Source organism: Erinaceus europaeus, chromosome 12 (genome assembly GCF_950295315.1).
Source record: "Erinaceus europaeus chromosome 12, mEriEur2.1, whole genome shotgun sequence".
NCBI classification, from domain to species: domain Eukaryota; kingdom Metazoa; phylum Chordata; class Mammalia; order Eulipotyphla; family Erinaceidae; genus Erinaceus; species Erinaceus europaeus.
This window is the reverse complement of record NC_080173.1, coordinates 13392615-13419361: the sequence shown is the minus strand read 5'-3', so window position 1 is coordinate 13419361 and position 26747 is coordinate 13392615. Positions and strand designations below refer to the sequence as shown.

Sequence of the window (26747 nt, the reverse complement as noted above, 5' to 3'; positions counted from 1 at the left end):
TCCTCGCGGGGAGCCCGGGCGCGGGAGGAGGCCGGCGGGGCAGAGCGGGCAGCCGCCGCCTCCTGGCCGGCTCCCTCCACCTGCACCCGGGCTGCGGCGGCGGACGGGGCGCTCGCCGGCGGGGCTGCATGGGGCTGTCGCGGGGCCCACTCTTCTGGCTGCTGCTGGGGCTGCTAGCGGCCGCGTGCTCGGGGATCCTCTTCGTCCTTTACTCGTCGGCCGCCCAGCCCTACGGGGCGCCCGGGGCCCGAGCCAGGTAAGGGCTTCGGCGGGGCCGGCGGGGAGGGCCGCCTTCCGCGAGGGCTGCGAGGGCCGGCGCGCGGTAGGTCGGCGGGTCGCCGGGCTCCAGCTGGGGCTCTTGTCCCCGGAGCCTCCTCGCCCGCCGCCCCCGCGAGCCGAGAGACACCTGCCCAGCCCGTCTGCACCGCCCGGGGGTGACAGGGCCCGAGCCTGCGCCCTCGGGTCACCTGCTCCGACGGCCTGGAGAGCCAGTCCCCAGGGGCCCCGGTGAGGACACTTACTACCATCCGCATGGGACAGGGTCACCAGTAAGGACAGCCCTGTTTTCATCAAGAATATATAGAGAGGGAGAGAGAGAAAGAGAGGAAAGAGAGAGACCAGACCAGACACTCCTTCAACTCTGGCTTATGGTGGTGCTGGGGTTAAAACTGGGACCTCAAAATCTCGCAGGCCTGGAAGTCTTTTTTACATAACCATTATTCTGTCACCCCAAAGGGAGAGAGAGAGAGAGAGAGAAACAAGAGAGAGAAGCACACCAGAGTTTGGAGATGGATCCTGGAGGATCTCAGAGCCAGAGACCTTGAAGTCTTTTGCATAACCATTATGCTATCAGTCACCCCCACCTGGTTTCTGGTTTCTAACTTCACTGGGTCTCCTTGCCCAAATGATACCAGGTCTCTGCCCCACAGGCAGGGTTGGGCTCCCCGCCATCCCTGAGCCTTTGCTGCTGGGTCTGTTTGGGTAAGTGCCGCCTAGGCGCTATCAGGCCTCCCCTGGCTTTCCTGGCTGCAAGCTGAGGCCAAGTTCCCCTCCAGCCCTCCCTCCTGCCTGCCCCATTCACTTTGCTTTTATTTGTGCCCTATGAGGAGAAACCTGAGAGCCAGCCTCTGGGAGGTGCCACTTCCAGTTACTGAAGAAGCCTCCAAAGAATTTAGCTCCACTTCTGGAAGGTGGACCCTGCAGGCAGGGAGGCCTCTGGCCCAGCCTTTCCCCTTCCCAGGCATCCACCTTCACATGTCTCACCTGACCTCCCTTTGGCAAAATTTTTATCTGTTTCCAGGGATCTAGCTCAAAGGTCACCCCAAATAGTCTAATCAGAGCTGGCTTAATAGACTTGTGTAATCAGAAGTTGCACTGAGGGAGAAGCCAGAAAGGACAGAGGGGATTCTCATCAGTTGTATGTAAAGACGTCTTTGCTGGACTGATGAGAGGCTTGGTTGGTGCCAGAAATCCCAACCAGGGTCTTCTGCAGGTGAAGCCTGTGCTGCTCCACGACTGAGTGATTTCTCCAGCCATACTAAACGTTCTTTGAAAGTTATCCACTGCAGCTTTAGTGTGGGGTTTGCTGAGCCCCTGTTGTTTGCCTGTAGCTCCAGCCCCAGGGGGCAGGTTAGGGGTGGGGTGAGCAGGTGGTGGGACCTCCCTAGTGGTGAATGGCAGAGGGGCTCCCCTACCAGAGCAGGTTAGAGGCTAGAGTACAGCCAGGGGATTTACAGAGAAGTCTGGATGGGTAGTTTCCAGGTATGGGGCTTTCTGGGTCTGTAAAGACACTTGTTTTGGGGGGGCAAAGCTCAGTATGGGGCACCAATTCCCTGACCATCTGTTGTCAGCATTGTTTTATAAGAGAGAGGACCCAGGGTGGGGGAGATAACATAGTGGTTATGCAAAGAGACTCTCAAGCCTGAGGCTCCAAAGTCCCAGGTTTTATACCCCACACTACCATAAGCCAGAGCTCAGAGCAGTGCTCTGGTTTAAAAAAAAAAAAAAAATAGTAAAAAATGGTGATCCAGGAGGTGGCGCAGTGGATAAAGCATCACATGCTTAGCCATGAGGTCCTGAGTTTGATCCCCGGCAGCACATGTACCAGAGTGATGTCTGGTTCTTTCTCTCTTCCTATCTCTCTCAGGAATAAATAAATAAATAATTTTTAAAAAGTGTAAAGAGAGGACACTTTAGGGACCAGGTGGTGGTGCACTCAGTAGAGTGCATTTGTTACAGTGCACAAGGACCTGGGTTCAAGCCCTTGTCCCCACCTGCAGGGAAGAAGCTTCACAAGATACAGGTGTCGTGTCTCTCTGTCTCTGTCTCTCTCCCTCTTTATCCCCCTTCTCAATTTCTTTAAATAAATAAAATAAGTTTAGGGGCAGAGGTAGATAGCATAATGGCTGTGCAAAGAGACTCTTAAACCTGAGGCTCCAAAGTCCCAGGTTCTATACCCCACACCACCACAAACCAGAGCTGAGAGCAGTTAAACATGAAAGGAAAAAGAGCCCTGGGAGTTCTCCTCAATGGTGCAGCTGAGCGCAAAGGCGCCAGAGTCCCAGATCCTCCTCAGGGAGAGAACTCTGGGATGAGGAGGGTGGGCCGCTGGCCAGTCCATGATGGAGGAAGGGACCACCCCTGCTCTTTGTGGCTTCCCCTCCAGATGCTGAGGGAAATGTGAGAGGAGGCAGGTCACAGGCTCACTGCCTCCACACCTAAACAGGAACAAGAGCCCTTTGTTCCCCTTGCACATTGCCAGTCTGGAGTCCTCCCCCACCCCCAGCCCCCTCTTCCTCCTGGCTGTTGGGGAGGTCTGACCCCCTTCTGAATGGAAAAGAACCCCCCCTACTCCTTCCTTTCTGTTGCCCTCTGCTCAAATGCTGGGGACACCTGGAGGTGGGGTGGGGGTGAAATAATGTTAACCCCTTGTCTCCCTCCAGAATGAACACAGGTAATAATGGTGTCACCATGAGGCCCTGCTAGTCCTTAAAGGACAGTTTTTGTATGATCCTGTTAGCAGTAAACCTGGCTCATCCATCATCACACTGAAAGCCACTATTGACAGCAAGAGACTTTCCCTAGAGGGAGATATTTATTTACTTATTTGTTTAGTTATTTATTTATATGAAAGCACACCTCAGCTCTAGCTTATAATGAATGGTGCTGGGGATTGAACCTGGGACTTTGGAGCCTCGGGCATGAAAGTCTTCTTGCATAACCATTATGCTGTCTCCCCCTCACCACCACCAATTTGATGTTTTTATGTGACCATCTTGCTATTTCTATCAATTCTGTATGGCTACTGCTTAGCAAGGGGATCACTGATTTCCGGGTTGATACATGGGGCAAAGCAAACAATGCAATCGGATTTTGTATGACTAGAAACAGAGACTTGGGGGGACCAGGCAGTGGTGTACTTGGTTAAGCACTCACATTACAGTGCATAAGGACCTGGGTTCAAGCCCCTAGTCCCCACCTGCAGGGGGAAAGCTTCACAAGTGGTGAAGCAGGGCTGTAGGTGTGTCTCTCTCTCTCCCTCTCTATCTCCTCCTCCCTTCTCCATTTCTCTCTGTCTCTATCCAATAATAAATAAATAAAATTTAAAAATAAAAAAAGAAAGAGACTTGGACAGGAATATGAGCAGGGAAGCAGAGAGGGCTGAGTATGTAGCTCAGTGATGAAGCACATGCCTCACACGTCTGAGGCTCTGAGTTTACTCCCCGACATATCACACACGCCACACAGATCAAAGGAGCAGATACACCTTTGATCTTGATGGACTTAGCCAGCTCTTGGTGCTGAGAAGCCAGTCAGATCTCCAGGGCGGGGGAGACGCCAGGACACGCAAACACCTCACGCCCGGCAAATCCCGACTTTATTTCTGTCTTTCTCTGCCCTGTCCCACAGGAATACTACATCATTTCATGAATTCTTCTGGTCCAAGAATGTGAACCCTGGGACAAGGAAGGTACAGTGAGCTCTTGATTCTGTGGCAATGTTGAGTAAGTATTCTCACTCTGATGGGGAGATGGGGAAAGAGAAGAGCAAAGTGAGAATTTTCTCCTGAGAAGGTTGGGCAGGAAACATGGTACTGAGCAGCCAGCCAGTCAGGCCTCTCAGGCCAGGACACAAGGCTTCCTTGTACCCCTAGATCAGAGAAGATATCCTGTATGTGCCCCTGAGGAATGTCCAGCTGAAAACTTCCAGGGATGCGGAACTTACAGGTTTAGGTTGGGGAGTTGTGCAAAAGACTTTTATATCTGAGGTCCTGAGGTCCCAAGTTCACATTCCTAGACCTCAAAATGTCTATTTCAAAGGGAAAAACATGGATGTGAGGGTGATCTGACTACAACATCTGTCACCCCATTGATCGCCAGGGTTGATTCGGCTGATCTGGCTGGCTAGGCAGGTGTCCCCTTCCTCCCTCACTGCTCCATGTGCGTCCCTCCCAGAGCTGCATGCTTGGTCAAAGAGGACGGCCTTGCCCGTATAGAGACGGACTGGCCTTCGGGCGAGGGTATGCGAAGGTATGCGAGTAGACACTCCCCTGCTAGAACCTCCAAACAAGCTCTCAAAGGGGAAACACAAAGCAGGACTTGGACCGGAGTTGGTGTATTGCACCAAAGTAACGAACTCTGGGGTGGGGTGAGTGTTCAGGTCCTGGAACATGATGACAGAGGAGGACCCAGGTGGGGGCTACAGGGTTATGGAGAAAACTGAGAAATGTTACCCACATACCAACTACTATTTTATTGTTGACTGTAAACTATTAATCCCCCCAGTGAAGAAAAAACCATCTGTAGCCCATTTAACCTGCTCACCTGGGTGAGACATTAGGGATATACTTTGTGCTTGCCCAGAAGGTTCAAGAATTTTCTGGGGCCCACTTGGGGCCCACTTCATCATGGCCAAGGTTGACTATGCATGTCCTGAGCGACCAACCAGCTGCTGAACTGCAGCCCCAAGTGCTTTCACTGGGTTCTAAGTGAATGACACCCCTCCTGGTCCTCACAGCAACAGTAGGAGGAAGTGGGACAAGTAGAGGCACAAAGAAGCCAGGCACCGTGCTTAGGTCACTCAGGAAGAAGGATTAGACTAGGATTAGACTCTCTGGTTGGATCCCTGACCTAACTCTGAGTCACTGCATCGTGGCCTCTGTCTGCTCTGTGCCTAAGTGCAGCTGGAGGAGGAGTGGGTAGCTCTGGGTTGACTTGGGTCTAAGAGTTGTCATCAGTGTCCAAGATACCTAGCTGGGACTTGTTGATGGAGTTCTCTAATAGAGGGGCCAGGCGGTGGCACACCTGGTTGAGCACACATGCTACAATGCTCAAGGATCCAGATTCAAGCCCCCAGTCCCTACCTGCAGGGGGAAAGCTTTGCAAGTGGTGAAGCAGTGCTGCAGGTGTCTCTCTGTCTCTCACCCACTCCATCACCCCCTTCCATCTTAATTTCTGACTGTCTCTATCCAATAAATAAATAATTATCTGGGAGAAAGATTTCCCTGCCCACAAAGCCGTTCAGTAATAGAGTAAGTAGTCCTGAATGGGTAATGGGGGTGCAGCCTGGTAGACACAAGGCTAGCAGGCTGAGAGGCCTCAATGTCTGAGGAGCGCTTGAACAGCCATCTTTATTCCCTGAAGTTCCTTCCACCTCTTGTGTGTCAGCCACCACTTCCTCTTAGTGACAGTTGGCATAGATCCCCACCTGGATTTCTAAAAGGGTTGGAAGTGGCTTTGGCGATACCTAACAATGCAAAACCACAAGATACAATCAGTTGAAAGTACAAGGCTGAGTGGTAGAGCACCTGGTTAAGCGCAAGGACCTGGGTTCAAGCCCCACTCCTCAGCTGCAGGGGGGGAAGAAGCTTCATGAATGGTGAAGTAGGTCTGCAGGTGGCTCTTTGCCCCTCTTCTTCTCTATCTCCCCCTTCCCTCTCGATTTCTCTCTGTCCTATCAAATAAAAAATAGAAATTAGAAAGAAAAAATGGGTGGATTTGTAGTGCTGGCACTGAGCTAAAAGTGTGCCAAGAGGCATGAGAGACTGTGGGGTAGGGGGGAGGGTTTGGGTCCCAGAACACGAAAGCAGAGGAGGACATAAAGGGGGTTGAATCGTTATGTGGAAGACTGAGAGGATAGGGGTAGATAGCATAATGGTTATGCAAAGAGAATCTCACGCCTGAGGCTCCAAAGTCTCAGGTTCAATGCCCCACATCAACATAAGCCAGAGTTAATCATTGCCCTGGTAAAAAAAAAAAAAAAGAGAAATGTTACACATGTACTAACTGCTGTATTTTACTGTTGACTGTAAACCACTAATCCTCCCAATTAAAAAAATATATTAAAAAAAGGCATGAGAGATAAGTTAGTATCTGACTCAATATGGCCACAGTGAAGGAAGCTTTGTCTCCACGTTCATGAGCAATGAAAATCTAGCCAGCTTCCCAGATGAAGCACAGCCATCAGGTATGGAGACTCTGGAGTTTTTCCCCCGAGAGCCTAATCCAGAAAGCCCTGGAAAACTTCTCTATAATAAAGGGAACAGTAAGGAGATTAGTAGTCATCTCTGCTGTGAGGTTTGCTCTGAAAATGTGAATTTATTTTAGCAGGATGGGGACATTAAGAGATAATTTGAGCTTTGCCACAAGTTCCATGTTTACTTAGGAGCAGTTTTGTCAACAAGAACACTTAGGCCAATGCAGAAAGTCACACCCAACAAAGGCATCAGAGAGGGCTAATGAAGCAGACACATCCACGTCACATGGCCAATGTTGAATTCCAATTCTCTCTCCACCACTTCACAACACACAAGCTGCCATCCTTCCCACACGTACTTCCACAAGCAAACTCAGGTCTTCACCATGTATATATTAAATATTCATTTACTTATCAATGATAGAGAGCTAGAGCATCACTCTGGCACCTGTGATGCCAAGAATCAAACTCAGGACCTCATGTTTAATTCAGTGCTTTATCCCTTACACCACATCCCTGGCTGACAATTGTTTTTGTTTTTAACTTTTTTTTTTTTTTTTACTAGAGCACTGCTCAGCTCTGGTTTATGGTGGTGTGAGGGATTGAACCTGGGACTTGAGAGCCTCAGGCATGAGTCTCTCTACACAACCATTATGCTATCTCCCCTCACCCCTACCTGCCATATAGTTTTAATGTAGTGAGAAGGGGGGAAGAACTCTGGCATATGTGGTACCAGAGATTGAACTCAGGGCCTCTGCTTTATGAATCCTATGCTCTACCTACTATACCACATTCCCAATCAGCAAGTTCATTTTTTAAAAAAACAACTTACAGGTTTGGGCTGGGGAGGTAACATAATTGTTTTGCAAAAGGCTTTCCTGTCTGAGGTTCTGAGGTCCGAGGTTCAATCCCCATCACCACTATAAGTCAGAGCTGAGCAATGCTCTGTTCTCAGAGTCTCTCTAGAGACTCTTTCTCTCTCATTAAAATAAATAAATAAAAGTAACATATTTTTTAAAAGAAGAACGTACAGGTTTGTTGACCATCAAGAGTGTCTAAAAACAGTGCTTTTATTGGGTAGTTTTTCTTTTTGTTTCATGCATCACAAAGTTTATTTGCATTTTGTTTGTAATTTTTATCTATTTATTTTATGAGCAGAGAGAGAGATACCAAAGCACCAGTCAAATGTGGTGCAGATGATAACTCACTCATGCCCTGGACTCTGCCTCCCCAGCCACAGTACCAAATGCTGTACCACTGACCCCATTTTCCCAAAAGTCCCGTACTTTTGATAGCGCCATTTTTGCAGAGTGTGATTTTGATGCGTTCATATGCCACCTTCTGGTAGAAAAGACTATCCAGCTCTTTTTCTGCACAGACCTTTGGTCGAACCAGTGGCTTGATAAAGAGCCCCCTTCAGCATTCACAGTATCTGTGCGGAGGCCAAGGCTGTGGAATGCTGAGAGTGGGCAGATGGGGAGGAGCCTGTCCAGGACGCCACACCCATCCACCCACAACCTCTCTTTGCCCAGAGGCACTGGCAGCTGCTGGAACTAATGACTAACTAATGATAGCTTAAACCAAGTTCTGGGTCCCAGGTTCAATACCTAGCACTACCAGAAGCCAGAGCTGAGCAGTGTTCTGGATAAAAATAATAATAAAAAAAAATTTTTTTTAAGGCTTGACACCAAAATCAAGATGTCATGAGGCCTTAAACCTTCTGAAGGCTCTCAAGGACGACCCTTCCTGCCCTCCCAGTTTTAGGCAGCTCCAGGCTTCCTCCCTTGGTTTGCAGTTCCATCTCTGAATTAATTCCCCCTTAATATGGTATGGCCTCACCTTAACTAACCACACCTGCAAAGACCCTAGCCCGCTGCCTTATTCATTAGGCCACTGGGGCTTCTAAGTCCTTGTTCCAAATAAGGTCTTATTCTGAGTACCAAAAAGACAGCGCATCAGGGAAGGGGCTTGCTCTTCTTCTTCTAGCGTTTGCCCTTCTTCCGTAGCCAGTCAACAGCGTCAGGTTGAGCCTGATGTCAAGTTTCGAGACCTCCTTTGAATCTGGAGAGGTGGCAGTCGTTGACTATGTGGGTCATAGTCTGTCTGGAGCCGCAGGGGCAGTTCGGCTCGTCTCTGGCTCCCCAGCGATGGAACATAGCGGCGCACCGGCCATGGCCTGTTCGATAGCGATTGAGGAGGGCCCAATCATAACGTGCCAGGTCAAAGCCGGGCTGACGCTTGCTTGCTCTGACCCAGGTTCAAACCCAGTCCCTATTATACTGGGGGACATTTCAGCAGTGTTGTGTTTTCTTTCGCTCTCTCTGCCTCAGACTTTCCACATATATCTATATATGCAAGCAGTTTTCTTTTAAAAATATTTTATTTATTTATAGAGACAGAAACTTACAGGGAGGAGGGAGATAGAGAGGGACAGAGACAGATACCTGCAGCCTTGCTTCACTGTTTGTGTAGCTTTCCTCCTGCAGGTGGGAGCCAGGGGCTTGAGCCCAGGACCTTGCACATGTGTGCTAAACTCAGTGCCCTTAAAAAAATTTTTTTTGATTTATTTTAAATGAAAGAGAGATACACAAAGAAAGAACAAGAGAGAGACTGATCAGCTATGGTTTGTGGTGGTGCAGGGAATTGAATCTGGGACCTCAGAGCCTCAGGCATGAAAGTCCTTTTCATAAACATTATGCCATCTCCCCAGTCCTCAGATTTTTCTATCAAAAAAAAAATGTTGGCAATATGTCAATAACTGTGTTATAAACCATTAAACCCCCAGTAAAATGTTTTTTTAAACAAAGTATTTTTTATTTTATTTATTTATTTTGCCTTTTGTTGCCCTCGTTGTCTTTTTATTATTGTTGTAGTTATTATTGATGTCATCGTCGTTAGAGAGGACAGAGAGAAATGGAGAGAGGAGGGGAAGACAGAGAGGGGGAGAGAAAGATAGACACCTGCAGACCTGCTTCACCGCCCGTGAAGTGACTCCCCTGCAGGCAGGGAGCCGGGGGCTCGAACCGGGATCCTTACTCTGGTCCTTGTGCTTTGCACCAGGTGTGCTTAACCCGCTGCACTACCGCCCCAACTCCCTAAAACGTTGTTTTTTTTTAAAGTTGGCTCAGATCAGTGAATTCCAGCAACAGCAATAAATAAATAAAGTCATATTCTGGTTGTGCAGTAATTGTGTGTGTGGGGAGGGGTGCTTTGCTATTCAGCGTAACTAGCAGCCTCTCATCAAGGTCTGTCAGAATTAGGATTTGCTTGCAGGCTGATTCCCAAGGCCAAGATGGAGTTCCTCCAGCAAAGGCAAGGCAGGCCGTTCCAATCTGTTGGAAAACACCCCAACATTTCTGTAAGTGGAGGTGAGGTGAAGTAGGAAGGAACCAGAGCCATCAGGTCACGGAGATGCAGCATCCAGGAGAAGCACTGGGCAGAGCAGATCCAGAAGTTTCTCTGACTTCCTCTGGGCTGCTGCACCCCAGGCCAGCTCAGCTCTCAGATCTGGTGGTGACCTAAGGCTAGGAGGAAAGAGCAACTCTGTCCCCCTGTGTTCATGGGACGCCTCCCCCACATCGAGCCTTCTGGCTCAGTGCTCTGATCTCACCCACAGAGGCTGCCCTGCGGGTACCCCCTGTACCCAGCCATTCAGAGGCACCCCCACTTCCGGAGCCTCTTCAACCTCTCCACTCCAGTGCTGCTGCAGGGAGGCCTCTTCAGCCAGAAACTCTGGGACAGCCTGAGTCAGCACAAAGCCCCCTATGGCTGGCAGGGGCTCCCCCGCCAAGGTAACCCGCTGCCCCCAGCCACTTCCTCTCACTGCTGGCCCTGCCAAAAGCTCCCTGCCCTCATGGCACTAGGGTGCCAGTCCCTATGCCCCTTTCCTCCCAGCAGGACCTCAGAACAGCTCCCTTCCCCATCCTTCCCCCAGCCCCCTGGAACCCTGCCTGACCTCCCCCTCCACCCCGACATGCACCCTGGGGGTCAGTGAGAGGGGCTGTCACTACCCCTCCCCTGTTCTTTCGGCATCTTGGAGTTCTCTGGTATGAAAGGTGCCAGTGTCCAAAGATGGCCCAAGTCTGGAGCTGGGGAACTTTGCACAGCCTGCAAGCTGAGGGGAAATAGTGTGTGTGTGTGTGGGGGGCGGTTATCTCAGAATCCCCTCCCCATTCAACCTACCCTCCTACCCCCTGAAAGCCTCAGATTATTGTCTTCTGGAAAACAGTCTTGAAAGGACTATTTATTTGGGGTATTCAGGGAACCCCACCACCGCCATCATATTCTCTTCAGTTCTCAGCCCCTCTGCTCTATCTTTTGAGAGGATCCCAGTCATGGCCAGGTGATGGTGCACCTGGTTGAGTGCACATGTTACGGTGCACAAGGACCCAGGTTCGAGCCCCCGGTCCCCACCTGCAGGGCGAAAGCTTCACAGGTGGTGAAGTAGTGCTGCAGGTGTCTATCTCTCTATCACCCCCTTCCCTCTCAAATTCTGATTGTTTCTATCCAACAAATAAAGTTTAAAAAAATTAAAAATCTGTAAAAAAAAAAAAAAAGAGAGAGAGAGAGAGGGTCCCAGGCAAAGCAGGGTGCCAGAATCAGTAGCCCCCCTTCTCTCCGTCCCACACCCACAGCCATCGTGTCCACCCTGAGTCTCCTGAACAGCTCTGACAGTGCCAGGCTGTTTGGTGACCCCCAGGAGCCCCTCCCAGCCTGCGTCCGGTGTGCTGTTGTGGGCAACGGAGGCATTCTGAATGGTTCCCGCCAAGGAAGGAACATTGATGCCCATGACTATGTATTCAGGTATATGGGACAGGGGCTTAGGAGCTGGTCCTCAGCAAACCCCTGGGGGAGCGGCTCCTTCTCCAAGGGGCCGAGGAGGCTCTGGCCTCAGACAATGGCTGTGGGGCCAGGACAAGGCCGATGCAAAGAGGCCTACAGACAGCATGGGTGCCTGCATGCCAAGGGGAGCAAGGAGGGAGCCACCAGGGCCAGGTTTGCCCATTTCACAGGGCAGCCCTGAAGGGCCAGAGGAATGAGCATCAGGCTGGTGACCACCCAGTGCTGCCTGTGGGGCACATAGGGGGACAGAGCCCTGGGCTGGAAGCACTGACACAGGGCAGGTACAACCGCAAGGAGGCTGATGGCCTCTATTTGGACCAGGCTCAACGGTGCTGTGATCAAAGGCTTTGAGCGCGACGTGGGCGCCAAGACCTCCTTCTATGGCTTCACTGTAAACACCATGAAGAACTCCCTCATCGCTTACAGGAGCCTGGGCTTCACCTCCGTACCTCAAGGGCAGGTGAGGGCCCCGACAGGCACTCTGGTACTGCTGGTAGTCAGCACCACTGTTCAGAAGACCCCTCTCCAGGTGGGCTACAGAGCCCATGCCCCAGCTCCGGGCAGAGCTGTACCAGCAGCTGGAGGGCACATGACAGGCTGTAGAGGAGGGTTTGGCAAGGAGGCCTGGGAATGGAACTCGACTGGCAGAGAAAACCGAAAGCTCGCCTTGCCCCAGGCACCTCGTGCACACTCCGTAGCCTCAGCTCTGTTGTCCCAGTGAAAAGACTGAGGCCCAGCACCTCAGAGGGCCCAGGTTCACTCCCCATCACTGCCCTACAGCAGAGCGGACCAGTACTCTGCTTTCTCTCCCACCAAAACAAATCTTAAGAAAAATGAGCTGGGGTGATAACCATGATGGCTATGCAAGAAGGCTTTTGTGCCTGATGCACTGGAAGTCCCAGGTTCAATCCCCCACACCACCATAAGTCAGAGCTGAGCAGTGCTCTGGTGAGAAAACAACAAAAAAAAACCCAAAAACTGAATGTGGCCTGGGGTCCCATCAGCAGAGCAGCAGCAAGTGAGGCTGTAAATGCACAGAGAGGAGGGGACTGCAGAGGCTTTCCAGCCCAGGCTTGTTCGTTGGCTCACCAGAGCACTGCTCAGCTCTGGCTTACGGTGGTGTGGGAGATGAACCTGGGACTTTGGAGCCTCAGGCATAGGAGTCTCTTAGCATAATCACTATGCTATCTACTCCCACCCCCATGCCTGGCTTTTACAGTCATTACAGCTGCCTGTTTTCAGATGGTAATGTGTCCAAGGCCACCTAGCTATTGCAATTAGGCTGTCATTATTGCTGTTGTCGGAACACTGCTTAGCTCTGACTTATGGTGGTGCTGGGGACTGAACCTGGGATTCCAAGGGTTTATGACTATGTGCTGAAACTACCACCAAACTCCAAGTGGGAATGACAAGCACTGAAGGGACTTTTTGCCACCAGGTCCCAGGCAGCAGGCTTGTGCACCCCCCACCCCCACCCCAAATTCCCACCCTGTTCTGAGCAGGAACAGGATGTGGGCTCTTCCCCCAGCTCAGCATCTCTGCTGTCCCCACAGGACCTGCGCTACATCTTCATCCCCTCTGACATCCGGGACTACGTGATGCTGAGGTCAGCCATTCTGGGTGTGCCTGTCCCAGAAGGCCAGGATAAAGGGGACAGGTGAGCTGTGGAAACCCTGGGGTCCTCTCCCCTTGCTCCTGGGGCCCACCATTGGGTAGGGAGGAAATCCCCAAGAAATCAGCAAAGCTTTGACATGTAGATTCCCTATTCCAGCACCTGTCAAAGCCTGCTAGGCCCCAGCCTCCCTTCAGAGGGTGCTTTCCTGGCAGGTCCAGGCAGGCCTGGCTCCTACCTTCAGGCTTTGAGCACCACAGCCAACCCAGCCACCTGGCAGGCAGCCTCTGCCACCCTCTAGGTGCATTGTGGCTGGAAACGGAAGACGGGGACCAGAGTCCGTGCCATTCTGTGTCCAAGAAGGCAGGGGACAGTGTCCATGCCATTCTGCGTCTAGGAAAGAGAGAGCAGACTGTGTAGGTCTCGCATCCTATGAAGTGGGAATAAAAGACACTCTTTTTTTTTCTTTTTTTTTATGACTTCCTGGGCAGCAGGCCTGTGTCCAACTCTTTTGAACTGTGTCTTGGCTCTGTGCCTAGCCTTGCCCTGTGGTGCTGAGATAATTTCATTTTCTTTCTTCTTCTTTTATTTATTATTATGATGATGATCTTGTGTTTTGTTTATGAAAGACTGACTAAAGCACTGCTCTGGCTTATGGTGGTGCTGGGACTGAAACCGAGATCCGGAAGCCTCTGGCATGAGAGTCTTTTGCATAGTCATTATGCTGTCTCCTCAGCCCTTCTTTTTTAAATAAGATTTATTTCTTTGAGAGAGAGAGAGAACTAGAGCATGTAATGCCAGGGATTAAACTCAGAACCTCATGTTTGAGAGTCCAACCCTCTATCCACACTGCCACCTCCCCAGCAGCTAATAATTACTTTTTTATTGTTTTTACCAGATCACCGATCAGCTCTGGCTTATGGTGGTACTAGGGATTGAACCTGGGACCTCAGAGTCTCAGGCATTAAAGTCTTCTGTAGAACTACTGTGTTGTCTTCCCAGCTGCTGAACCATTTCTTGTCCCTGAGTTGGGTCTTTAGAAATCTCCACCACTCTATGGTCACAGTGGGTGACCAACCCTCCTCTCTCAGAGAGACATCTCACCCACACCCCACAAAGAGGAGCTCCGGAGGTGGTCTTTGGGGGTCTCCCACCTCCCCCCCCACCCCACCCCCCGCAGAGCTTGGCCAGTGTCAGCTGGGCCCCAGCCCTGTGCCCCACCCCCGCCCTGTGATTACCCAACAATGGGTCATCTGCTGCAGCCTGTCAGGAGGTGGGCTTTGTGACCCGGGCTGGCCGGGGCTCTCTGGGGGGGGCTTGCTCAGAGACATCAGGTGGACATAAGCCCCCCGTAACACCAATGAGCTCCCCCTCCCAGTCCCCTAATCCATCCCCTACCCAGTCCCCCTCCCAGTCCCGCTCCAACCATATCGTCAGCTCTCCTAGCCAGCAGCCCCTCTCCAACTCCGGTGGGTCTGCCCCCTCCCCTTCCCCCTCCCCCACTCGGGGGTCTTCCTCTCGACCCCCCTCCCGGCCCCCCTCCCACCCTCCCACCCCCACTCCCTCCCAGCCCTCTTCCAGGGCTTCCTCCCTGACCCCCAGTCCTCACATCCAACATGTGCCCCGAGGGTCCAGCCAAGGCCCCACTCCACCCCCCTCCAAGTCTCCCTCCCAGTCTGGCCTGAAAGTCCTATCCCGAAACCCTTCCCTCACCCCGGCTTCACTCATTACCAGGTCCCCCTCCTATGGCCCTATCGCCTCCTCCTCCTACATTGGGCCCATTCCCAAAATCCCCTCCTTCATCGCCCCCTATGTGCCCCGCTTCCTCAAGGAGCCCCCTTTTTTCCAGCCCCCTACATCTTGCCTTCCCCAAGTCCAGTGCTGCGTGCCTTGTCCTTGCACCTGCCAGGCCTCCCAGGAGAGCAAGCAGCAGCGGCCCCCACTCCCGGACTCCTTCTACTTCCCTCTCCTCCCGCCTCCTCCCCATCATCCCCGGGTCAAAAGCTCCTTCCCCACGCCGCCCTCGCTCTTCACGCCTCCCTCCTCTCTCTCCTACACGCTGCCCACCAACATCCTTGTGGGGAGCAAGCCACACGTGGTTCCCTCCAGCCTGCCGGCTACCTTCTACACCCCCTTCTCCCGCTTCTACTCCCAGCCCCGGCCCTACCGGTCCATCTATGGCAGGAGGACTGGCGCCGGCACCTGCCCTTTCCCCTCCCCCTGCCAGCTCGATGGGTTGGGGCGCTCTGTCCACTTTTATCGTGGGTCCTAGGCCTCAGACCTATTTTGGACCAGAAGCCTCTGCCAGGAAATTCAAGCTTCTCCATCCAGACTTCATCAGCTACCTGACAGAGAGGTACAGTGGGGGGAAGGGTGGGGGTGCCCCCTTCCAGGCCCTTTCACACCTGCCCCAGGTCACTGCAGTCCCAATCTATGGGCCCACAGGCCATACATGACCATCAGGGCGTGTGTGTGCCTGGTATATGCCTGGCAGGTGCTTCCCATGGGTTTGCAGTGCCAGGATGGAGGCAGGCCAACAGGGAATGGACAGGCCACTCAGGATAACTCAGGATTTATTGACCAAGCATTTTTTTTTTTTGCCTCCAGGGTTCTCGCTGGGGCTTGGTGCCTGCACTAGGAATCCACTGCTCCCCGAGGCTTTTCTTTCCCCCCCCTTTTGTTGTCCTTGTTGTTTATCATTGTTACTATTGTTGTTGTTAATGCTATCCTTGTTGGATAGGACAGAGAGAAATCAAGAGAAGAGGGGGAGAGAAAGACAGACACCTGCAGACCTGCTTCACCACTTGTGAAGCGACTCCCCTGCAGGTGGGGAGCCGGGGGTTTGAACCAGGATCCTTGAGCCAATCCCTTAACCCGTTTGCGCTACCGCCCAGCCCCCGACTAAGGATGTTTTTGAGGGCACAGACCACTGGGAATACAGGACAGTGACAGGGCAGTCAGAAATGAAGGCCCCCTTGCCTTTAGGTCTAAACACAGCTGGTCACGGTGACCTCTGGGGAGGAAACTATGGAGCAAGCAACCAGACCTCCCTCACCACCACCACCACTGCCACCCCTCCCCGTGGTCCTTAGGGATACAGGTCATCTCCTCCCCCCATCTAGAGACATTAGGTGTTGCCTGCCCCACTAGTAAGAGGGTAAGTGTGGTGAGTGCTTCAGAGCACTCCACAATGCTGGAAGCCCTCTGCAACACCACCAATATGAGCCGGCCTCAAACAGTGGAGTCAAGGCTGAGAAGCCCTCAAGCACAGACTCTGTATCCAGGCAGAGCCTGTGAAAGGCAGTGGATGGGTGTATGGGGGGTGGGGGCACTCTGAAGACCCTGCATCCCAGCCCATTCAGGGGAAGAAATGAATGGTCTGAGGGAACTCATGGTTTGCTTGGCCCAATATAGACCTGACTCCAGGGCCAAGAGAAAAGGACTGTGATCACTATACCATTTGTGGCCTCACTTCGGCGCTTTGTGCAAATGTGTGTGTGTGCGCGCGTGTGTGCATGTGTGTGTGTTTTGCTCACACATGCCTCGTGCACACTGCCCTCACTAGTGACTCCATTTTGCCCTGCACACCCTGGCCCTCATAAGTGCCTGGTCAAATCTTGGGGGTTAGAGAAACTTAAGTGTCAAGCTAAAAAAAAAAATTTTTAATTAAATTTAAAAAAACCAGCATCTCCCCCTCCCCCCCAGGCCCTGGGCATTATGGTGACTTGATAGCCAAGGGGTGAAGGCAGGTATAGCTGAAACGAAAAGGTCCCAGGTCTCCGGTGAGGGTTGGAGTATAGCTTTCTCATCCCCCACTCTGTTCTAAAGTGTTGTTATTTGTTTATTTATTTATTTTCCCTTTTGTTGCCCTTTTTTATTGTAGTTATTATTGTTGTTGTTATTGGTGTCGTCTTGTTAGGACAGAGAAATGGAGAGAGGAGGGGAAGACAGAGAGGGGGAGAGAAAGACACCTGCAGACCTGCTTCACCGCTTGTGAAGCGACCCCCCTGCAGGTGGGGAGCTGGGGGGACTCGAACCCGGATCCTTATGCCTGTCCTTGCACTTTGCGCACCACATGCACTTAACCCACTGTGCTACTGCCCGACTCCCTGTTTTTACTTTTTTTTTTTTTGGAGTTCTTTTTTTTAAAAATATTTATTTTATTTATTTATTCCCTTTTGTTGCCCTTGTTTTATTGTTGTAGTTATTATTATTGTCGTTGTTGGATAGGACAGAGAGAAATGGAGAGAGGAGGGGAAGACAGAGAGGAGGAGAGAAAGATAGACACCTGCAGACCTGCTTCACCACCTGTGAAGCGACTCCCCTGCAGGTGGGGAGCCGGGGTTCAAACCGGGATCCTTATGCCGGTCCTTGTGCTTTGCGCCACCTGCGCTTAACCTGCTGCGCTACAGCCCGACTCCCTTACTTTTTTTTAAGCACTTATTTTATTTTGGATACACACAGGAATTGAAGGGTGGGAATGGGGAAAATAGAGCAACAGAAAGACACCTGCAGCAGTGCTTCACCGCTTGTGAAGCTCTCCCACAACAGGAGGGCAGCCAGGGCTTGAACCCCAGCTCTTGTGTGCTGTTAACGTGCGCACTCGATCGGGTTACCACACCCGGTTTTGTTTTTAATACTTATTCATTCATTCATTCATGAGACAGATGAGAGAACCAGAGCATCTCTCTGGCACATGTGATGCCAGGGATTCAACTCAGAACCTCATGCTTGAGAGTCCAATGCTTTATCCACTGTGCCACCTCCTGGATTGCCAGTCTTATTTCAGTGGAGGAATTTTGCATTTAGAGGTTCATCTGAATGTACCCAAACAGGAAATGGATTGCGGTAGAAGGGCCAGAAGCAAATGGAGCTTTCTGCTCTGTTCAAATGGGCTATACAGTATAACGAGACTGAGAAATTTGCTTCCAGGTTTTTGAAATCAAAGTTCATCAACACACGTTTCGGAGACCTTTACATGCCAAGTACTGGAGCCCTCATGTTGCTGACAGCCTTGCACACCTGTGACCAGGTAAGAGCTGCTGTGGGAGCCCACAGTCTCAGAGGACAGGTGTGAATGAAGGTTAACTGGATCCAGGAAGCCTCTCGTTCCCTAAAGTCTAGGCCTCTATCCTGTGCAGAAGAGATTCCCCAGCTGCAGGAGTGGTGTGGTCTACGGAAAGTGCTGGCAGAAGTGCCACTGAGGACCTCGCTTAGCACCTACTGTCCAGGTCCCCCCCCCCTTTTTTTTAAAGGATTTATTCATGAGAAAGATAAGTGGAGAGAAAGAACCAGGCATGCATGATTCTGGTACAAGTATTGCCAGGTATTGAACTTGAGACCACATTGTTGAGCATCCACTGCTATATCCTCTGTGCCACCTCCCGGACTACCAGGGTCCCTTTTAAAGTTGTTTCTGGGCCGGCCTTACCTTCATTCCTGGGGCCTCCAGCCCCAGAGCTACCCCCAGGGCAATCACTGTGTGGATCAAATTGCCTATCTGGGAACAAAACATCAGCACAGCTGGAGTGAGGCAGCAGGTTTAACCTTCCACACATATACTCTTGTTGAAATCACCCCATGAGAAGTTTCAGGTGGAAAGTTACCTACTTGAGTGATCTGGGAGGTGGTGCAGATTAAGGGATTGGACTCTCAAGCATGAGGTCCCAAGTTCAATCCCCGGCAGCACATATACCAGAGTGGATGTCTGGTTCTCTCTCTTCTCCTATCTTTCTCATTAATAAAATCTTTTTTTAAAAAAAGTTACCTACTTGAGCTGTATGAAGGCAGAGCTGGAGAAGTAGTTTTCAGGTAAAGGCTCAAGCCAGTACAAGATGTCTATACTGGGAGTCCGGCGGAAGCATAGCGGGTTAAGCGCACCTGGCACAAAGCACAAGGAACGGCATAAGGATCCCGGTTCCAGCCCCCGGCTCCCCACCTGCAGGGGAGTCGCTTCACAGGCGGTGAAGCAGGTCTGCAGGTGTCTGTCTTTCTCTCCCCCCACCCCGTCTTCTCCTCCTCTCTCCATTTTCTCTCTGTCCTATCTAACAATGACGACATTAACAAGAACAACAACTACAACAACAATGAAAAACAAGGGCAACAAGAGAAAAATAAAAATAAAAAAGACGTCTATACTTTAGCCACTGACTCTGGTTCCACACACCCAGAGTTTCTTGCTTGCAATTACCATTTTTGTTTTGTTTTTAATATTTATTCCAGTAGAAACTGAGAGGGGTGGAGAAATAGGAAGACACCGAAACACCTACAGCCCAGCTTCACCATTTGTGGAGCTTTCCCCCTGCAGGTGGGGGCTAGGGGCTTGAACCCAGGTCCTTGTGCATTGTAGCATGTGCACTCAACCAGGTGCACTATCACCTGGCCCCAAACTGCAATTACCGTTCACATGAAAAACAGGTGATGGGCCTATGTGTCCACTTGAACATCATGGCTTTGCAGTCACAGATCTGACCAAGCCCAAAGCCCAGTCCTGGCAAGTCCCCGTCACTAGTTTGGTAAAGTGTCTGACCTTGTTCCCCATTTATAAGACAAGAGCGATGCCTACCTATATGATTTTCCTAAGGGTAGAATGAAAAGGATAACAAAAACACAGTGCTTGAGGCTACTGTGCGGTATTCTCTGCACATTCACACCAGTCACCTAAGCAATCTACACATTGCTCACCACTTGCTAACCCAATGACTATCCCTGTCCAGGTTAGTGCCTATGGATTCATCACAAGTAACTACCGGAAATTTTCTGACCACTACTTCGAACGAATCAAGAAGCCACTAATATTCTATGTGAATCATGACCTGTCCCTAGAAGCGTCCCTGTGGAGGGACCTTCACCAGGCTGGTATCCTTCAGCTGTACCAACGCTGACCTTGAAGCACCCAGCCCTTCACTGCTGCACTCATCCACTTGACCTTTCCAACCTGAGCAGGGTTCCAACGCTCATTCCTCTCGTCCTCCCCTACAGAGGGCAGTAAGAGGTCGATTTATGACTGCCACTGGTCACTGTGGGACACCATCTTGTTCTCAGCTTGAGACCAACTACCCTCTAGACTTGAGACAGAAATCCCAAATTCGGTCAAGGAAAAAAAAAAAAACTACTCTCATTTCAAAACTGAAGACAACACTCCAATCATAACCTTTACCAGCCACCACGGGTAGGCATTTCTCCAGGCCGGCAATTGGTGCTGAGTGACTTCAGGAAATGTCCCCAGTTGCATTCGCTCTGGACTAGGCAGTACAAGAGGAACACTCCCCTTCTTACATCCAGCCTGACTACACAGCACCTCAAGGACCTCATCCTAACCTTCCCGACAATTGACTGACTTCTGCCCGGAGCACAGATGGCAGACTCTGAAGCGTAGATAACTGCATACACAGACAGTCATTGTGTCTTTTCGTGTTGGGGGATGTTCACCACACAGGGTACTCAGCAGAGACCACACTGAAGCAAGAACCATAGGAGGGTATTTCTGTACAGACGACCTAAAGGGAAGCCCCTTTAGTGATATACCACTTTGACACCAATGACTTCTCTAACAGGTAATAACCCTTGGTCTCACATTATGACATCAATAAATTGGAACTTTATTGATAAGTAGCTTTTTTTTTTCCCTTTTGTTGCCCTTGTCTTTTGATTGTTGTAGTTATTGATGTCGTTTTTGTTAGGACAGAAATGGAGAAGGGGAAGGCACAGAGGGAAAGAGAAAGACACCTGCAGACTAGCTTCACCTGCAGGTGGGGAGCTGGGGGCTCGAACTGGGATCCTTATGCTAGCCCTTGCTCTTTGTACCTAACCCGCTGCTGTGCAGTTAACCCGCTGTGCTACCGCTGACTCCCAGGCAGCTTTGTCTTTTTTAGCATCTTTGTTGGATAGAAACAGCCAGAAATCAAGAGGGAAGGGGGTGATAGACACCTGGAGCCCTGCTTCCACTCACAAAGCTTCACCCCAGGGGTCTTTGAGTGTTGTAATGTGTGCTCAGCCAGGTGCACTACCACCTGCCCCCCCCCCCCCAGCTGTCTTTGTCTTTTTCAAGATTCATAGCATAGCTACTTCCCCAACTTCTTAGATCACTTGGGTTTCCGCTTAAGGACAGCTTAACATACAACCTGTAGCCAAGCCCGGGGATGTATTGTGCTATTGCCTTTTAACTGTATATGCTGTAATTCTATAAAGTAGGAGTTTGTGCAAAAAACAGGCACCTTTGGCCAGTTCACCAAGATATGGCCCCTAGTTGTGCAGTTTTGAAAGGCTGATCTTAAAAACATGCTCAACAAAAGATGAATTCAATCACCAGTGAATACTGCTATTGTAGACGGAATATTTGGGTTTTGATTACTTAAAACTCAAAAAAGGGCAGGGGTAGATAGCATAATGGTTATGCAAAGAGACTCTCATGCCTGAGGCTCCATAGTCCCAGCTTCAATCCCCTATACCACCTTAAGTCAGAGTTGAGCAGTGCTCTAGTAAAAAAAAAAAAAAAAAAAAAAAAAGAGGATCTACCATTGTTACTGGCATGGGGTCAACCTCTCCATTCACTTCACCTTGGCAAGATGAAATGGTGCTTCATCTCCAGGACAGCACTGTTCCAGGTACTGGGATTCTGGAATGAAATCTAAGTCTAGCACTACCACCTTCCACTCGAATTGTTTGTTTTATCTGGGGTTGAGGAGCTGGAGGGGTTTCCGCCATGCTAAACAATGCCTAATCTCAGAGGACTGGCACTATATTGATTGGATACCCTTGTAATGGAAAGCATGAGTGAAGGGGGGTGGGCAGGGAGGGTACTTTTGAAGATAAACTTCAAGTACTCTTCAAATACCATACATCCCAGGTTCAATCCCTAGGACTAACTACCCTAAGCCAGAGCTGAGGAATGCTCTGGCAAAAAAAAAAATCTGTACACATTATTATTCAGTGGGAACCAACCTATAAAACCTTATGGGACAATCTAATTTGTCAACTAATTAACTTGAAAAGCTACCGCTGACTGGTGATGGCACAGTGGATAAAGCACTTGTATGAGGTCCTGAGTTTGATTCCCAATATCACACGTACCAGTGACACTAGTGGTCTCTATCACTCATTCTCAATTTTTTTTTTTTTTTTAAAAAAGGCTCTCTGGAAGCATTTGTTTTAACTAGTTATTTATTAGGCCATGTGTCAGAGGCTCCATCCAGCAGTTTCCAAGCTGCCACACAGGCTGGTAAGGTTCACAGATGACCCGGCACGACAGCATGTATTCAGGGAAGGGAGCAGTATCTGCTAAATGAACAAAAAAGAAGCATGAAATGCTGCTATATTGACACTTCCCCCACCCGCAGAGGGAATCAAGCCACACTTTAAGTTTAGGTGGATACTAGAATCCGGCAGACCTTCCCATTTGCTTCTACTTTCACCCTCAATGGCAGGCTCTAATCGTAATTACCTGGGATCAAGGGCCTTAGGTCCAGATCTCTGTAGCCTTAATAATATAAAGGATCCATACACACACCTCCCCATTTCAACAGAAAAGCAATGTGTACCCACTTAAAATTCTTAATATGCCTGCCAGCCCAGTCCTGCCACCTAAGGAACAGACCCGTAATAGTCAAGCCCTTCAGGCAGGACTGAGCCAGCTTGACATTCCCCACGTCTCATGGTGTAAACAAAGCACCTGGGAACCAAACAGTCCTGCTAGTGCCCAAGGTGCCCCTGCTTTCTTAAATATTGGTTAATGTTACAAAACCACTATTATGCAAACCCTGGTAAGCAGAAACTGTTAAGCTTATCACTGAGGCAGATTTTACATTCCTGTTTTGAAACAGGCATTCATTTTCTTGAAACTTGACAAGCACTTTCATTCCACTTTAACAGCACAATCAAATCCAGGCTACTTGCCTATTTCTACCAGCCCTTGAGCCTGTACTCCAAGAGACAGAAATCAAGTTGCCCAGACCCCCACAGGGCAGCCACATTACTGGGCGTTAAGCTGTAGAGGGTCCCAGCAGGATACACACAGTGCTCTGTGCAGTTAATTCAATGTGACTTCTTTCTCATAAAGCCTCAGAATAGATTGTTTTCCCTCAGCTGAGATTTTCAGACAGGGATAACTAACCATCATAGGCTTTGTGTGTGTGGCTTAAGGATACATAAGATAACAGCAAAGCTTACAGGTTAAGAATCACTTTACCTGCTTCAGGTCAAGCAGTGGAGTCCAGGGCAGGGGAAACAAAAAGCTTACCGAAAAGGTCTTCTTTTACACTCGAAAGTTCTGCTTCAGATCCAGGCAGTTCTGGAAAGTCCTTTTTTGGTCTCAGAAATTAAATTTGAAACTACACCTGGCAAAGGGGGGAAGGGAGTTTTAAACAGTGGCAGCATGCACATCAAGCCTAAATTCTCTATAAAGCAAGCTTGGGGAACTGAATTTCAGACATCCAGATTCCACAGAGGAAGGCCTTTGCTGCCTTCAGACAGGGATAACTTTACATCATCACGGACTCAGTTCCCACCAGCATGGCAGGCTGCTGCAGACATTCTACGAGCTCTGAATTCCCCATCATGTTCTTTACTATATGAGAACTCAGTCTTGTCTCTTATCCTTTTTCTATTTATCTAGTACCTAGCACCCTAGACCTGGCAAAGTTGTCTGTGCCCTTTGTTTTTTTAAAGATTTATTTATTAATGAGAAAGAACCAGACATCACTCTGGCACATGTGCCGCTGGGGATCGAACTCAGGACCTCATGCTTGAGAATCCAAAGCCCTATTACTGCACCACCTCCCAGACCACAACTGTGCCTTTTAAAGAAAGGCTCTCCCCTATACAAAGTGCCTGACAGCTGAGAACAAGAGTCAATCCCAGTTGTGTGTGTGTGCGTGCCAGTTAAATACAAGAGAGTGAATTCCTTTGAGTCAGTTTATTGAAAGCCAGACATACAAAAGGGTACTTTTTAAATTTATTCCCTTTTGTTGCCTTTGTTTTTCTTGTTATTGATGTCATCATTGTAGGACAGAGAGAAATGGAGAGAAGAGGGGGAGACAGGGAGAAAGAGACACCTGCAGACCTGCTTCAGCACCTGTGAAGCGACTCCTCTGCAGGTGGAGGGCCCTCAAACGGGGCTCAGGTCCTTGCGTTTTTTGCCACGTGCACTTAACCCAATGCCCTACTGCCCAACTCCCAGGATACCAGTTTCTAAGAAGCACCACACAAGCTCATTCCTCCTTCCAGATCAACTACGTGGCTAAGGTGTTTTTTTTTTAAGGATTACAAATCTGTCCTGAGAGCCACTTTTAAATAGCCAGGGCTATAATCTTGCTGTAATAAAAATCTTGAGCTAAGATTAGACCACATCAACTAACTGTCCCTACAGGCATGCTCTTAAAAAAACAGGTCACATGATTCCTGGGTCCCACTCCAGAGCCACTGCTGGAACATATATTCTTTTTTTTCTTTAAAAATTTATTCCCGGGAGTCGGGCTGTAGCGCAGCGGGTTAAGCGCAGGTGGCGCAAAGCACAAGGACCCGCATAAGGATACCGGTTTGAGCCCCCGGCTCCCCACCTGCAGGGGAGTCGAGTAGCTTCACAAGTGGTGAAGCAAGTCTGCAGGTGTCTATCTTTCTCTCTCCCTGTCTTCCCCTCCTCTCCATTTCTCTGTTCTATCCAACAACAATGACAGCAATGATAACTACAACAATAAAACAACAAAGGCAACAAAAGGGAATAAATAAATAAAAAAGATTAAAAAAAAATTTATTCCCTTTTGTCGCCCTTGTTATTGATGTCGCTGTTGGATAGGATAGAGAAAGAGAGGAGGGGAAGACAGAGAGGGGGAAAGATAAAACACCTGCAGACCTGATTAGGGATCCTTATGCCAGTCCTTGAATTTTTGCACCATGTGTACTTAACCCACTGCTCTACCTCCGGACTCCCTGGAACATATATTCTTTTTAAAAATATATATATATTTATTTCCTTTTGTTGCCTACATATATTCCCTTTTTTAAAATTATATTTATTGGAGACAGCCAGAAATTGAGAGGGGGGAAGAGGGAAAGGCAGAGACACCTGCAGCACTGTTTCACCACGTGTGAAGCTTTCCACCTTCAGGTGGGGACCAGGGGCTTGAACCCAGGTCCTTGTTCACTGTAACATGTGAGCTCAACCAGGTGAGCCACCGCCTGGCCCCTTCATACATATATTCTAAGTTGTGAGTGACTGGTTTCACCTATTTAGAGTTCTAACAGTTTATGAGAGTGGCAAACAAGGAGGGTTCATTCCACTCCCATTATCTGGGCAACAACAATCCTGAAAGACTCATATGCTCAAAACCCAAGAGTTAAAATATCTTGCCATTTAAAGAAATAAAACTTAAGTGACTTAAAAAGAAAACCTTACCACTTATAGATCTTCACACTCAACATCTCTTAAGATGCTTGTCTTCCATTTTTTTCTTTTTCTCCCCAAAGACTACACCTTTAATTGAAATAATATGGACAACACTTAAGAGCTGAGCTTCAGTATTTTAGAATTAATCACACAAGAGGTTTTCAGACAGGGAAAAACTTTTAAATCCTCAGCTCAACCAGTAACGAACATTTCTAGGTCCTAGTCACCAAACCTTAGTCCAAGCCATGTATCAGGCGGCACCCACTTTGGTTTCCAATAGTGACACCTAGTGGCCCCACGTCACACTAACAGGCCCTCGGTCCCACGCAGGGGCTGATTTCTTGCTTAACTGGACTCCCGTGTCAGCGAATTCACACAGCTGAACACGCCGGTGTGCCAGGCCTTTTACACCATCTCAGTGCCCCCACCGCCCCTTCCTGGCAACCACCCAGGTCCTGCCCGCACCCTTTCTCACTCATTTCACGGCTCCGCTCGTTACTTTTAGGCTTCGACTTGCAGATCTGCTTCTTGCCATCTCTGCAGATGCCAGTGGCAGACCTGGGGGAGAGGAACACAAGGCCTCGTTAGAGTTGTTTTTGTTTAAAAAATAAATAAATAAACTACCGCCCTCCAAAGTCGAAATCCCATCTTTCCACTCTGCAAACTTGGATTCCAAACTGCTTGGGGTCATCTCCAAGTGACTCGGGGCTGCAGTAGTTTCACACGTGATGCAGAACAAAGATGGGCCACCGGCACACACGGACGCGTGGCTGCAGGGAGCGAAGGACCCTCTGTCCCCAGAAGACACCCCCGACACCCACTGGGGAGCGCTCCCCAGGAGCAAGCAATCGCGCCGTTTGCAAAGTCCTTCAGTTAGTTCTCCCAGTCGTCCCAAGGGGGAAGACTGGCTTATTATCCCCTTTACGAGAAAAGGGGAACCCAGCAATACTGTCATGTCAAGGTGGAGCCCCCGCTTCCTTTCCCATTTCCGCAGCCTCACCATCGCCAAAGGCACGAGACCACATGCAGACTCGAGCCGGGACAGAGGCCGCCATGACGACCACGCACGCGGCCCGCCTGCAAAAGAGAGAAGGAAACCACGCCTGCGCCGAAGTCATCCCTGCGATCTCGCCGAAAACCTCGCGATGTTAGAAAAGGGCCGATGGGAAATGTAGTCCAAACAACCACTGCTGCGGGGCTGCCGTATCTTTCCTGCCACCCTGCCGAGGGGACGAGATGCTGATGGCTACCGACGGTAGTAGAGAGGCCGTGAGGCTGGAAGCGTCTCTGCGGATCGCTCCAATCACAGTCATTTAGCTACCGAGTGTTCTGGCTGTCTCTAACGGGAGTGAATTACAGACAGGCCGAGGGAGACCTTGAAGGAAACTGAGTGAGCCCCAATCGGATTTCGCATTTAATTGCATTTTGAGTGAGGAG

General features: G+C 49.9%; 1 protein-coding gene, 1 long non-coding RNA gene and 1 other non-coding gene across 6 annotated transcripts; 1 reads left to right on the top strand and 2 right to left on the bottom strand.

Moving 5' to 3' along the window:
- On the top strand, nucleotides 1-20539 carry ST6GALNAC2 (ST6 N-acetylgalactosaminide alpha-2,6-sialyltransferase 2). Of its 3 annotated transcripts, none has more exons than XM_060202815.1 (9): nucleotides 1-256; nucleotides 3910-3970; nucleotides 10091-10265; nucleotides 11109-11277; nucleotides 11638-11776; nucleotides 12870-12973; nucleotides 15201-15284; nucleotides 17861-17960; nucleotides 19645-20539. In XM_060202815.1, exons 1-9 carry the CDS (start codon nucleotides 129-131, stop codon nucleotides 19810-19812), a joined length of 1128 nt encoding a protein of 375 aa, XP_060058798.1. In that variant the 5' UTR covers nucleotides 1-128; the 3' UTR covers nucleotides 19813-20539. The 3 variants fall into 3 exon arrangements, with proteins under 3 accessions (XP_060058798.1, XP_060058797.1, XP_060058796.1); XM_060202814.1 differs by having other exon boundaries at nucleotides 15156-15284; XM_060202813.1 differs by having other exon boundaries at nucleotides 15084-15284.
- On the bottom strand, nucleotides 10567-26436 carry LOC107523428 (uncharacterized). Of its 2 annotated transcripts, XR_009552941.1 has the most exons (7): nucleotides 26311-26436; nucleotides 25786-25868; nucleotides 25320-25397; nucleotides 23115-23262; nucleotides 22001-22207; nucleotides 13167-13321; nucleotides 10567-10581 (listed from the first exon to the last, which is right to left on the bottom strand). It is a non-coding gene; the product is annotated as an uncharacterized LOC107523428 (long non-coding RNA). The 2 variants fall into 2 exon arrangements; XR_001601818.2 differs by lacking the exon at nucleotides 25320-25397.
- LOC132542296 (small nucleolar RNA R38) lies at nucleotides 22981-23053 on the bottom strand. The gene has a single exon (XR_009553388.1). It is a non-coding gene; the product is annotated as a small nucleolar RNA R38 (small nucleolar RNA).
- Nucleotides 26437-26747: the final 311 nt, after the last annotated feature.